This window comes from Brassica oleracea, chromosome C3 (assembly GCF_000695525.1).
Source record: "Brassica oleracea var. oleracea cultivar TO1000 chromosome C3, BOL, whole genome shotgun sequence".
In the NCBI taxonomy this organism is placed as follows: Eukaryota; Viridiplantae; Streptophyta; class Magnoliopsida; order Brassicales; family Brassicaceae; genus Brassica; species Brassica oleracea.
In genome coordinates, this window is record NC_027750.1 from 38,549,835 (window position 1) to 38,562,995 (window position 13,161).

The window sequence follows — 13,161 nt, forward strand, 5'->3', positions numbered from 1 at the left end:
GAAACCCAAGCTATCAAGGAGCAGTCTTTTGTTGCCTGGTTTTGTTCAAAGCTCATCACTCAGCGGTGTTTCTTCCCATCTGTCTCCTCAGCGTCAAATGCCAAGCTCCAGTTATTTTAACTTACCGCAGCAATACCACCAATAACCTTCTTGTAGTAGCAGTATCCCTACATTGGAAGAATAGATGATTCACCAACTATGGCAACAGATGGCAAACACCAATGGAGGCTCCGGTCAACAACAGTCATTTTCTGGTCAGAACATGAATTCCAACGTCAACATGGGAAGAAACAGAACAGATTATGGGCCCGTAATGGAAACGCCAAGCACCTCCAACAGATTCAGAGGCACTGAAGTGTTAGACCAGAGCCAAAACCTGGAAGGCATGGTCTCTAACACATCTCTCAACTTTGCGAATAACAGGTTTTTTTAGCAGTGAGGTTGATGAAAGCATGGGTATCCTTGGAAGGCATGAGGTCTTTAGATAGCTAGCCGTTCCTAAATTTTGTCTTTTTGTACAGACTTGAGTGTTAAAGACTAGAGCTATCTTTGGTATATGAATCTCATTAAGAGGTTCATCAATGTTAACTTCTCCATTGTGCTGTGGTTGTTGTACTTTAGGTTAAGCTTCTGGTTTTGTGAAGAGATATTTTGGAATAGTGTAGTCTAATTCTAGAAAAGAAGGCTGTTCTTGAAGAACTCATCCCTATCAATTAATACTATACCGTTTTACTTTTTAGAAAAGAGTTTATCTTTTGGGCCTTGCTGGGAGATTGAGAAGAAGAAAAGAAAGGTATTCAACGCAAGCTACAACTAAATCCCTAGATTCAGCACAATATACCGCTTTGGAGCATGGAGATAATTATGTGTGTTTTAAATGCTAGAAAGTCTATAAACTGGCTTTGGAGCATGGAGATAATTATGTGTGTTTTAAATGCTAGAAAGTCTATAAACTGGCTTTGGAGCATGGAGATAATTATGTGTGTTTTAAATGCTAGAAAGTCTATAAACTGCACCTGACCTAGTGCTGATTGCTGAATACGACCTCAAAGATTGCATTTATTATGGTACCTATATATAGACGGTCGTTATCTGAGCTAATGTATTAACTTGGAATATTCCCTGCTATTTTACTTTCTTATAGACTTACTTCTAAACGGCATCCTAGTGACCAAGGATGATGACTTAACAAATGAAATAGACGAATAAAACACCAAGCTGAGCTTATTTGTTGATTAATCTCTCCTTTTTTAAATTAAGGTGAGATAATTGAAGTCCCCCCAATCACAAGTTATTAACAACGTATGTCACACTTATATGGCCTGGCTAAAACAAAACACGGATCATTCACACATTTATTTTGTTTATAGGTTTTAATCTATACTTTAAGTTTGGCAGCCATTGGAGGAAAGTAAGAAGAGTAAGTACTACTAAAGCTGGCAGAGTGCAGTGAATGATGGGCTTCAAAAGAATGACACGTCCTCCCAATTATTCTCTATTTTAAATTCAGATATTTACATATTTTCACATTCCAAAATAAACAAATTATAATTTTAAAATATGATGTCTTAAGTATTTAATGGTCTGAACCGAATCAAAAAGTCACAGACCAAAGATACGGTACGGTTTAGTCAGGCCCATTATTGACTTTAACAACTCATCCTCTTTACTTAACTAAAGTCAAGCAAAAAAGAAAGCCTTTTTTGGAAAACGCGTGTAACAAAAGCGATACAATCAGGCGCGTGGAAGATTCTCCGCAATCTGGTATATAATAAGACCGGCCGTTATTATGTTATTAAACTCAGCTTCTCCACACCTAAATGTTGTCTTCTCAGTAAGTACATGAAGTGTAGTTTAACCGGAGAAAATCTCCGACAAAACTCTCACTAAGTAAAACCTCCGGCGATGAAAGATGGGCTTTTTCGGGAGACTTTTCGGGAGTAAGAAGCAGGATTCCTCGACTAACAGACGGAGGTGGAGCTTCACCATCAGATCTTCCAAACCGGCTTCTTCAAGTTCCAGCAAGAGACGTTCGTATCCGACGGAAGCTCCCTCGGTAAATGAGGAGGAAAGCGGCGACAAACATGCGATAGCCGTAGCTGCTGCGACCGCGGCGGTGGCGGAAGCTGCTCTAGCTGCTGCTCATGCTGCGGCGGAGGTAGTAAGACTCACGAGCGGAACAGGTGGGAGAAATGGTGGAGGTAGTAACCGCCGGTGGGCTCAGGAGTATCTCGCGGCGGTGAAGATTCAATCTGCTTTCCGTGGTTATCTGGTTAGTTAAATTTCTCACCGTAGAAAGTTTGAATTTTTTTTTTTAACTTAAATTCAAAATAGATTTTATGTTTTCTTTTTCTTTCTTGGGGATGGTCCCAACGAAAGAGACTATAGTAGAAGAGGACAAACAAATTTTGAAATGAAGAAGATTCTTGGAAACTTTACACTTGCCGACAATATTATTCGTGGTCGTGGATAGTTATAATTTATAGGAGCCCTAATTTATATGGTCAGTTTCTTCCCAAACACGTGTTACATGTTCATCACTCCTTATTATGAAGGATCTACCAGCTTTTTCAGAATTTTCAAAAATAAATCTTGCATTAGTGTTGTTGGTGTGATGAATCACTGTTTTTGGTTTATGAAATTTATATGGAAATAAACACACGGATTAGCGTTACTACTATCACACATGGGTTTGTTTGCTTTAGTAGCCACTTTAATTATTTTTTTCATGAACTTTAAAACTTGAATTCTTCAACTGATTTCTTTTTCAAAGTTGCATACTTTATCTTCCCTTTTTACTTGTAAAGATTTTGTTTTTCTCTAAACCATGTCTGTAACCCTTTTTCAAGTTCCTATCGGTGTATTTTCTTTATCAAATAAAAAGGTTCAGAACACGGAATTTAGAGATGCTCTAATTCGAGTTTTTCAAGATCTAATAATGTTCTCGAACCTCGACCAATGTGAAAATAAGAACTCGTGTGTGTGTGTGGACACTTGACCTTGAGACATGCTTTTGCAAAATGGTGGGCTCTGTAATTACTAAATCTAGTTTTTGGTACAAGTGGAAGTGGTTGGGAAACTAAAAGCAAAATAGAATAATTCCAGTAATCCTTTTAGTACATATTTTTCTCCTTTGGTTTTTATTATAATTAGTTGGCAAAACCATGATTATGTCTTCAACAAATGATTAAACTCGCTTCATATTGTTTTTCATTTCACTTTCAAGCAAACTCAATTTTTGATTATTAGTGGAGCCAATTAGTATGGTGTCAATTATCATTTTAACAGAAGTTAGAGGCTTTGTATGTCGGTTTATATGTTCAAAAGCACTTTATTAAAAATGAAAAAATATCCACAGGTTATATAGTAAACTACAGTATTGTGAAAAATTGCAAACAGTAACCGCAAGTTTTTGGGTTTAGAATTGACTACACTTAACACATTCATTTGCTTAAGATGATATATAAGGTGGTGGTTTATTCAAAAAGACAGACATGAAATACAAACACAGAATCAGTTGAAGTTACTGTCGGAACTGATATTTTTACCCTGGTTAATGTGAAAAATGTTTAGGCGAGGAGGGCACTAAGAGCACTAAAGGCATTAGTGAAGCTTCAAGCTTTAGTGAGAGGACACATAGTGAGAAAGCAAACAGCAGATATGTTTCGAAGGATGCAGACTCTGGTTCGCCTCCAAGCTCAAGCTCGTACACGAGCCTCTCGTTCCTCCCACTCCTCTGCTTCATTCCACTCCTCAACCGCTCTACTCTTCCCTTCTTCCACTCCTTCTCCGCGTTCCCTCCACACTCGCTCCCTTTCAAACGCTGAAGTCATCCCTATGGACCACCGCGGCCACTCCAAACGTGTAGACTGGCAAACCGAGGAAGACGAAGACAAGATCCTAGAAGTCGACACTTGGAAGCCACGTCTACACCATCCTAAGCCTCTGCGTTCAGAGAGAAACAACGAGTCTCCGAGGAAAAGACAGCAGTCTCTACTGGCTCCGAGAAGTACAGAGAATAGTCCTCAAGTTGGGTCTAGTGGCTCAAAGAGAAGAACTCCGTTTACGCCGACGACGACAAGAAGCGAGTATTCTTGGGGATGTAATAACTATTACTACTCTGGTTATCACCCGAACTACATGGCTAACACGGAGTCTTACAAAGCTAAAGTCAGGTCGCAAAGCGCGCCGAAACAGAGGCTTGAGGTCTCTAATGAGACCAGTGGGTACAAGAAGTCTGTTCAGGGACAGTATTATTACTACACGGCGGTTGCAGAGGAGAGTTTGGACGTTGGAAGCCCTGGTTACTACGGAGGAGAAGGAGGAGGAGGAGTTTCTGAAAGGTTGAATCGGAACCAGAGCGAGAAGACAAGGATGCGTTCTTCGTTTCTTGTTTAGATTTTTATGGGATTTGATGTGTAAATTTCACTGTTTTTTTTTAACAAGTTTCGATTGCTTGCATAAGAAGGAACACAACTCTGTTCTTTTATGTTTCTTGATTAAATGTTCAATTAAAACCAAACTCTAAACTAACCTGATGTAATGTTCGTTAACTGTTTTTTTAACAAGACAAGAACTATGAGTTTAATACTACATCATAAACAATCTCTTCAGTTTGATCCACAACACCGAAGCTCCAAAAGTCTTGTCCCTTGCCTTCACTGAATGCTAAAAAGGGAAAGTAGATTAAGTGATCATCAAGGAATATATATATATATATATAGAGAGAGAGAGAGAGAGAAGGTTTTATAATGAAGTAGTAACTTACAAGTTGCAATCGGTGTTTGGATCAATGGTGAAGCCCAAAACGATGCCGCAGAAGCCAGACAAGGTAGAAATAGCTGTAGCGTTTGAGTAATAGACATTGATGAGATCAATGAAGCAGTTACAGAGCCACATTCTCTTGTCAGAAGAATCAGAGTAAGTTCCTAGAACTGTCATGGCGTCGCAGCAGCTTGAACCGGGTATGGGATCCGGGTAGCCGTAATTCACAAACTCAGTGCATGACGATATCAGCGTTCCAACGGCTACACAGTCCGCCGCGTTTTCCACGGTGGCTGAACATAGAGCTAAAATTGATAAGAATAGAGACACCAACACAGAAGAGAATAATCTCGTCATGTCGCTAGGGAGTTTTTTTTTGCTTGTTAAACAAGCTAGGGTGGGTTTATAAAGAAAGAAAGACAACGAGGAGGACTTATTGTGCATGCTTGGAGTTTGGTTTACAACAGAGGTTGTGTGATCAGACAATGACATGAGGTTTACATGAAGTTCTTTTCGTAACAAAAAAAAAAACATGGATCAAATACCAAATAGCTGTACCACTAACTGGACTGGGTGGTGCCGAAGACGAAAACCAAAACGTGATTGGATCAATGGATTGGTGGTGGAAGATGAAACGAGCCACGATCAAGTCAATGCAATGAAAGTCTCTACCCAATCTGATGATAGTCAACCATAGCTTCTACTCGCATTAGAACCTCAAGAGAGAGGCTCTAACTGGGGGAGTTTCTTGAGTATTTGTACCGGACTTTTCTCCGGTTGAGATTTCACGGTAGTGTAAACGTTGTGATGAGGTATGTGTGATTCTTCTTCTCGCTTTTCTATGCATCACATTCTATTTTTAGTACCAAATCTTAACCGAACACCCGAGTCCTCCTGAACCAAAAAAAAAGATCAGAAATCAAAAACCAAACCGAAAGTAAAAACCAATTGGATTCGGTTCGGGTTTAAAGCAAAACCAACCGGTTCAACTAAAACCCTTAATTCCACATCTTCATCAAGTAAGATTGCGCAACCCAATTCATCATCGTCATTTTTGCTCGGCCGTCTTTTGTATCGCCGTCACCGTCTTCCTCTTCCTCTTCCTCTGCCATTTTCAGGTTCAATTTCTGCAGATTCTCTGTTTGTTCAAGTATTCTCACTCTGCTCAATTTGGTTTGATTCGTAAGGTTCTCCAATTTTAGACTCAGATTTGGATACTGTTATTCAATTCAATCCCTCTACTTTCCAATATGATTTTGTCATCAGTTCACAGAAAAGGATGTCAAAACGCTTTACTCTTTGGATCTGAGAATCACATACCATCAATTTTGTCTGTGACCAATATTACATCTTTTTTTTTTTTTTTTTTTACTAGGATCCATCTCTAAAAGCTATACTAAAAAAATTACATCTATCTCTATTTTCAGTAGGATCAACCGATCAATGTCTAAAGCCCTGAAAAATTTACATCTGTGGCTAATTAACTTTCTTTTCTCCTTACAACTGTAGGATCTTCTTGTTTTAGATTCTGCAATGGCTTTCAGGCGAGCCTTATCTATAAGGTCCACCCTTATCAGTCGACGGAATCAACTTGCTTTCCACATCATCCCTCGTGACAATGATCATGACCATGAAGAGGGTTCATTCACATCTCAGAGAAGTTACCATAGCTTCCTTCACCAAAGATCCGCTATCAGCTCAGATCTCTCCCATTTTCCTGGAGGAGGCTTACGTGTGCCTCTGGCTCCTACTTCTGCGTCTGCTTTTGCTTTCTACCGCTACATGTCAAGCGCACATGGTGTCGGCTCGGAAAAGATTGGTGTGATTAACGACATCGCTGAAGTCATAACCGACTCAACTACTTTGCAGGATGTGCCAGCTCAGGCTGCTGCTGCTGCGGTCGGTGAAGTTGCGCTTGCAGCTAATGACTCTTTCCTGCCTATCGCGGCACTTCAGCATTGCATTGATATGGTGCACTGTTACACAGGCTTGGAGTGGTAATAAACTTTTATGTAGTTCCTTATATATATATATATATATATATATATATATATATATTTGAGTTAAAATCTTAAAGTTGCATTTGAATTAAAGGTTTCCTTGTGTCCTTTTCTGGCGCTATGGACAGGTGGGCATCCATTGTTTTAGCAACAGTTTTGATCCGGTCTTCAACAGTTCCTCTCTTGATCAAACAAATGAAAGACACCATGAAGTTATCGGTATGTCTGTCTCCCATTTATGATTGTGCAGCTATTCCCCCCTTCCTCTTGTTCCATCCATGCGAGATATTTTCCTTTGTGTTTTCAAATGGTAATTGATCCTGGTTTTACTCTCGGTTAAGAGGATTTTGAAGGATCCTTTTCAATAAGAGGTGTGGTGGTCTCCTGAGACCACTGGTAAAACAAACTCGTACTCTTTGATTGGGAAGTCGCAATGTCTTTCGTTTTGTGACCAAAATATCTCTTCACCGCTTGATAGAGTGCACGCATTAATCATGTAATTGATTAGAGTAGGAGACAGAAGAATCATGAGTTAGAGAATTAGTGTAAGCAAGTCTTAAGTCTCAACTCTGAATATGTATCAGCTCTCTTTTATAGCTATTGTTAGACCCTCTCTTAGAACCGAACCGAACCGAACCGTACAGGAGTTTGCTAGGTATGAGATAGTGTAAAATACCTTTCACACTAGGTTAAATTAATAATATCTACTAATGTTTCAAGCAAATAATCTCTTTGTATATATATTCCACATAATAGAGGTTATATGTCCTGCACTAGATAACTTTGTGAGCTTCATGAGAAAATTCCTACTACTTTTCAAGCGTTCCATTTCTTCTTGATTTTTGTGTGTGTTCACAACTCGGGTTATGAAACCAAATTTTAAATACAAAAGGAAAAGCATATATGTCTGTTCACATTAATTTTGTTTTTCTGTCAATTTTTTTTTGGGTTCTGTTGTATGCTGTATTCATCAGTAGTCTGTTCTATGATCATGCAGCTGATGAAGCCGCGATTGGAAGCCATTCGGGAGGAAATGCAAAACAAGGTGCGTTAAGTTTGTTATCAGAGCCATAGCATCATGTGCTACCTCCTCCCTCACTTTTGCTACTCTGCTAATAGCTTTAGCTCAGAATTTCCTTATCTTAACGTTTCTTTTGATTTCCCCCATTTCGTTTCTCCCTATATGTATTCAGGGAATGGACCAGGTTACAATGGCAGAAGGTCAAAAGAAGATGAAGAATTTGTTTAAAGAGTAAGCTGCTTTTTAAATTTAATAAGTAACTGAGATATGTTTGTGACAGAATAACAAACCCATAGACTTGTAGAAATGTCCACTTAACAATACACTGTCTGCTTGTAATTTACAGATATGGAGTCACTCCATTCACCCCAATGAAAGGGATGCTTATTCAGGGACCTCTCTTCATCTGCTTTTTCCTTGCTGTAAGACCTTTCAATCATTCTCATGCTTTTTCCCTATCTTGTTTGATATGGTCTTCTCGTCTGAGACAGTTTCTTTTCTTCCCCCACAGATTCGAAACATGGCAGAGAAGGTGCCTTCATTTCAAACCGGAGGTGCATTATGGTTTACCGATCTAACCACACCCGACAGCTTATACATCTTACCGGTTATAACAGCATTGACATTCTTGATAACCGTTGAGGTACAGTTTCATGCAAACCTTTTAACAGTTTTAACATCGTTAACTATTGTCAGACACTAGCTAACTTACGCTTGAATACCTCACCTCATAGTTAAATGCACAAGAAGGCATGGAAGGAAACCCAATGGCAGGCACTATAAAGAACGTTTTTCGAGGTTTCGCTCTCCTCACAGTCCCAATGACAATGAGTTTCCCACAGGTTGCTATTATTGTTATTCATCCTAAAAACCTCCAAAGACTCCAGTGCAAATGGATTTTCTAACGTAGTTGAATTTTGCAGGCCATATTTTGTTATTGGATCACATCCAACCTGTTCTCTCTCACGTATGGACTTGGTAAGTGAGTGCGTTAGTGTGTGTGTGTAATTAAGATTTATAATTGCGGCATAACAATAACAATTAAATGTGGTGATGAATGACAGTGATTAAGCGTCCGCAAGTGAAGAAGTTGTTAAAGATACCTGAACTGCCTCCACCTCCTCCGGGTCAACAGCCTTCCTTTGACCTTTTCGCAGCTCTCAAGAAAATGAAGGCCATGACGCAGGACCATACCGAGAACCAGACTCAACCTCCTTTGCCAGTAAACCCGAGGATCTCATCGTTGAGTCCTGTTAGTAAGAGGCTCAAGGCTTTGGAGAGTCAAGTGAAAGGAAGGAGGAAGAACAGCAGCAAGAAGAGGTGATTTAACACTGCGTGCATTATATTTTGTGATGCAATTTTTGTTAGAGGGGGCAAAGGAAAGAAACAATAAAAGCTTTTGTGTCAAAAGTGTAGAGGATGAGAACCAATCATTTAGCTCTCCTCACAGTCCCAATAACAACTTCTACACAGTTTGTTCTCATTTAGGCAAAACTAAAACCCGAGAGCCAGCTATAAGTGAAATTATATGTTTTCTTGATAATTTTATCACAACCATATTGTAAGTTTGTTCTTTTGAAACTTCTATTATATTTTCAGGTACTAATAAAATCAAATGACATTCTTTATTTCTTTTGGATTGAACATACAAGACAACACATACCCTGCGCTTAGTTAGGGAACTTTATTTTGGCACATTAAGGTATAGTGTGAACTTTATTTCTACATACATATAGAGTAGAGTGTTATTATAGTTGATTAGTAAGAAGGACGTCGTCGAGGAGCAGTTTCACGTTGGGCGTTGAAGTAAACAGCAGCAACAGGTAGAGAAAGACCAAAGAAAGCAGAGAAGTCTCTTGTGTTGAAACATTCCCTTGTTGCCGGTGCCGCCTTCACCGTTTGCCTCCCTCTCTGTCTGAACAGCACAAACGCGTATCTGTGTATCCCAATCACAGGTTTAGGCGTTTCGTATCTCACCATCTCTCTCCCTGCAATTCAGTCAGTCACACCATTCATGAAAAATGTGTCATTCAACATCTTATTATTGAACTATTGACGTATAGTTTATGATGCGATTAATAATAGTTCTTACCAAAAGAAGCATCGGTTGTCCCGGGGATATCTGTCACCATCCTGAATTTGATTAACATATACACATTATACATTGTTTTTAATATGTAAAAAGTATATTAAACGTTGTTGTTGTTTATATATATGTGAAGAGATGTGCTATATTACGTACCAATGCAGATATTCACGCATGTAAGGATTACTAGGACTCGGGGCATCAGGGTCCATCATGATCTTTCGAGGTAAAATAAAAATAAAAATTAACGTTAGAAGAGATGGCCAAAATTAAGTAAGTAATTATTACAAAGAAAGATATAAAGTTTCAAGTTATTTACTAAGGTGAAGAATGAACGGAGATCATGGCCGCCAATTTCGACGCGAGGCCTTGAGAGGAGAACAGAAGGTGCTAGCTCATGACCATTGGAGACGACTGTGTTGGAATTGTAAGTGACTCTCATAGTCACACTTGGATTGAACATTTCTATGACATCTCCTATCACTCTTCCCACTATTAGTGGTTCTATTTCTCTTGACATTATTGACCTCTTTTTCCCTTTGTTGCTACAACTTTTCTCAATGGTGTATTGTGTGTTGTGGTTGATGCTGGTTTCTTTGGAATGAGCCATATGAAAGCTTTTTATAGATGAACTAAAGAATCTTGGGACTTGGCACACCTTGGGAGATAAAAAGAGATTTTTGTATGTATATATATTCTACTAAGAGCATGTTTATTGCAGGTCTCTTAGGTTAGAGTCCTTAACGTAATATAAGATACGGTCTCTTAGCTTTTAACTAAAAAAGCTAAGAGACGTCTCTTATATCTCTTATTTTAAAGACGTCTCTTAGCTTTTTTTAGTTAAAAGTTAAGAGACCGTATTTAATATTATGCTAAAAACTCCAACTTAAAAGACTTGCAATAAACATGCTCTCAGTCAGAGTGTTTCTCTTAAATGCTCTAGCACTATTCTTACTATTTGGCATTGTCATCAATAGATATGTAAATATCTATCATGTGATTCTTCTATCTCTAGTACTTAAAATTCGTTTAAGTGGTCAACTTATGATTTTATAATTTTTCTTACACATTTTTTGTTTTATTTCAACAGTAGATTGGTTTTAATAATTACTAGATTTTCACCCGCACTTCCAAAGCGCATAAATATTTTTTTTTATAAAATTATTAACCCGTTTTTTAGTTGATAACAGAAATAAAAAAAATCTATTTGTTCAATCCATTGTCATTTGATAAAATTTTGTATATTCGATGAAATAACATGAAAAACGGTAATTGTAAAAAATATCTACCCATAAATCGTAGGTTGGTTTTTAAAAAATAAACATTATTTTTAAGTTTTTAAATATTAGTTTAAAATAATTAAAATTTATTAATCAGGATTTATGTAAAATTATATTTTTGTAAGCGCATATATTAAGAATATTTATGTAATATCAATTTAGAAAGAATTACATTTCATTTAAAAATATATCAGGTAAAATTTATTCTGGTACAATTCATTTTATTTTAAATTTCATAATATTTTCTAAAATTTTGAAAATTTTGAACCATGTTAACTTATTTTGTATATATTAAAAACAAATTTCGACCTGTATATATAGGAAATGAACATGTAAATAATAAAAAAATCTTATATTAGTTGGTGATATATATTTCGTAAATTTTTGTTAGAATTCAATTATATAGATAATATTCATAATTCAAGTATCATTAACGAAAAAATAAATAGAAAACATATCATATATTATTAATACATGTAATGTTATGTAACATAAATGGTCTGAATAATTTTGATAACGTTTTGGAATATTCTTTAAATAGATTTATTTGCTGATTAATTTTAATTAATAATAATTTTCTAAAATTAATGAATGACATGATTTTGTAAATAGATTAAAAATCAAGGAGAAAATCCTAGTATGAATTCTGCTTTAATAGTATAGATATCTATAGAAACTAGTACTTCAAATTTTTGTTAATTTTTTTTTGGGTCGAAATCTAACATTCCATAATCCATAGAAAGCCATGTTATGTTTTCTTGCTATTGGAAACGTCTACATGACACACATCAAAAATTACTGGAATTATAGTGAAATATTCGAACTCTAACAAAATATATTCAGAGTGAACTCTCCAACAGGATTACCTACATTTGATGGATTTAATTGCTAAACATAACATTTATGTGCTTTCAAAAAGAAATGTAACATCTTATATATTAAAATAGAAGTCACAACCTTGATTCATGTGTGATTTTTTAAAAAATAGACCTAATGGACATATTCCTAAAAAGTTATGTTACGTTTAATCTCTAATCTTATCATTTAAATTTTGGGTCTACCAGAAATTTTTATTGGGCTATCAATAATTGGATTTAAACAATAGATGATCCATTGGATTTATAGATAGTATAAATTAAATAGATATAATTTAATGTTGTAATACTATACCTCTATATGTTAAATATTTAAATATTTGTCGATGTTAACTTTTAAAATTATACAGATTTTTTTTAAATAACAAAAAATCATATTATCTAACAATGATTAATATTTACTACCTTAAACCAATGAAAACAATTTTTAAACTATAGAGTTTATTTTAAAAATTAAACAAAAACTAAATGTTTAATTATTTACTCGATAATATAAATTTATGAAGCGAAAAAATTAATTTTTTTAAAAACTTTATAATTTGTGAAATGTTACAATATCTTTGAATATAACAATAAAACAATATTTTACTAATTTTTATATATATATCGATTTTAATAATGAAATAATAATCCGAAAATATATATATAGAAGAAGATACAAATACATGTGAAAGTTTGAAACAATCTATTCAATCAAAAAAATATACCGTGAAATTATTATGTTTTAAAAATTGATAGACACATATATATTATAATATATATTAATTTAGAATTGAAAACAAAATATTTATATAAAAATAAATGAAAACAAAAACTCGCGCGGTTGCGCGGATAGAGATCTAGTTTATGCTTAAAACAACGATCACACTAGCTAGTTTATCCACGTTTAGTAGCCAGCATAGTGTTAGCTAAATGTAGAAACATACAGAATTAGAATTATGTCCCGGTTTAGTAGCTAAACATATTGTCATTTAACTTTATTCAGAATAAAAACAAGATAATAGTCGATAATTTTTGTCCCCACTACATTCGAATATTCGATTGGTGAAATAGAAAAAGAATACACACGCGTGTCGATAATAATAAATGAAAGCCAGATATTATGATGATTGGCACAGAAATTGATTTTGCAGAT

At 35.9% G+C, this 13,161-nt stretch overlaps 4 protein-coding genes across 4 annotated transcripts; 2 read left to right on the plus strand and 2 right to left on the minus strand.

Moving 5' to 3' along the window:
* The first annotated feature begins 1,776 nt into the window (after nt 1-1,776).
* Nucleotides 1,777-4,533, plus strand: LOC106336152 (protein IQ-DOMAIN 14). Its single transcript, XM_013774898.1, has 2 exons — nt 1,777-2,272; nt 3,574-4,533. Exons 1-2 carry the CDS (start codon nt 1,913-1,915, stop codon nt 4,396-4,398), a joined length of 1,185 nt encoding a protein of 394 aa, XP_013630352.1. The 5' UTR covers nt 1,777-1,912; the 3' UTR covers nt 4,399-4,533.
* A 58-nt stretch (nt 4,534-4,591) lies between these two features.
* LOC106336153 (putative non-specific lipid-transfer protein 14) lies at nt 4,592-5,122 on the minus strand. Its single transcript, XM_013774899.1, has 2 exons — nt 4,769-5,122; nt 4,592-4,668 (listed from the first exon to the last, which is right to left on the minus strand). The coding sequence occupies exons 1-2, from the start codon at nt 5,119-5,121 to the stop codon at nt 4,659-4,661; spliced, it is 363 nt and encodes a 120-aa protein (XP_013630353.1). The 5' UTR covers nt 5,122; the 3' UTR covers nt 4,592-4,658.
* A 662-nt stretch (nt 5,123-5,784) lies between these two features.
* On the plus strand, nt 5,785-9,416 carry LOC106328042 (mitochondrial inner membrane protein OXA1). The gene is made up of 10 exons (XM_013766398.1): nt 5,785-5,882; nt 6,274-6,761; nt 6,893-6,983; nt 7,762-7,809; nt 7,958-8,016; nt 8,132-8,207; nt 8,297-8,428; nt 8,520-8,627; nt 8,709-8,763; nt 8,850-9,416. Exons 2-10 carry the CDS (start codon nt 6,298-6,300, stop codon nt 9,107-9,109), a joined length of 1,293 nt encoding a protein of 430 aa, XP_013621852.1. The 5' UTR covers nt 5,785-5,882; nt 6,274-6,297; the 3' UTR covers nt 9,110-9,416.
* On the minus strand, nt 9,392-10,472 carry LOC106328043 (protein BROTHER of FT and TFL 1). Its single transcript, XM_013766399.1, has 4 exons — nt 10,191-10,472; nt 10,028-10,089; nt 9,878-9,918; nt 9,392-9,773 (listed from the first exon to the last, which is right to left on the minus strand). Exons 1-4 carry the CDS (start codon nt 10,389-10,391, stop codon nt 9,544-9,546), a joined length of 534 nt encoding a protein of 177 aa, XP_013621853.1. The 5' UTR covers nt 10,392-10,472; the 3' UTR covers nt 9,392-9,543.
* Nucleotides 10,473-13,161: the final 2,689 nt, after the last annotated feature.

What these genes read in the sequence shown, in the direction of transcription:
- LOC106336152 (XM_013774898.1), top strand. Translation starts at nt 1,913, where the DNA reads ATGGGCTTTTTCGGGAGACTTTTCGGGAGTAAGAAGCAGGATTCCTCG. An exon ending in CTGCTTTCCGTGGTTATCTG is followed by an intron (nt 2,273 to 3,573) that starts GTTAGTTAAATT and finishes AAAAATGTTTAG; the next exon opens with GCGAGGAGGGCACTAAGAGC.
- LOC106336153 (XM_013774899.1), bottom strand. Translation starts at nt 5,121, where the DNA reads ATGACGAGATTATTCTCTTCTGTGTTGGTGTCTCTATTCTTATCAATT.
- LOC106328042 (XM_013766398.1), top strand. Translation starts at nt 6,298, where the DNA reads ATGGCTTTCAGGCGAGCCTTATCTATAAGGTCCACCCTTATCAGTCGA. An exon ending in TGTTACACAGGCTTGGAGTG is followed by an intron (nt 6,762 to 6,892) that starts GTAATAAACTTT and finishes CGCTATGGACAG; the next exon opens with GTGGGCATCCATTGTTTTAG. An exon ending in ATGAAGAATTTGTTTAAAGA is followed by an intron (nt 8,017 to 8,131) that starts GTAAGCTGCTTT and finishes TGTAATTTACAG; the next exon opens with ATATGGAGTCACTCCATTCA.
- LOC106328043 (XM_013766399.1), bottom strand. Translation starts at nt 10,391, where the DNA reads ATGTCAAGAGAAATAGAACCACTAATAGTGGGAAGAGTGATAGGAGAT. An exon ending in ATGCGTGAATATCTGCATTG is followed by an intron (nt 9,919 to 10,027) that starts GTACGTAATATA and finishes AATCAAATTCAG; the next exon opens with GATGGTGACAGATATCCCCG. An exon ending in GACAACCGATGCTTCTTTTG is followed by an intron (nt 9,774 to 9,877) that starts GTAAGAACTATT and finishes ACTGAATTGCAG; the next exon opens with GGAGAGAGATGGTGAGATAC.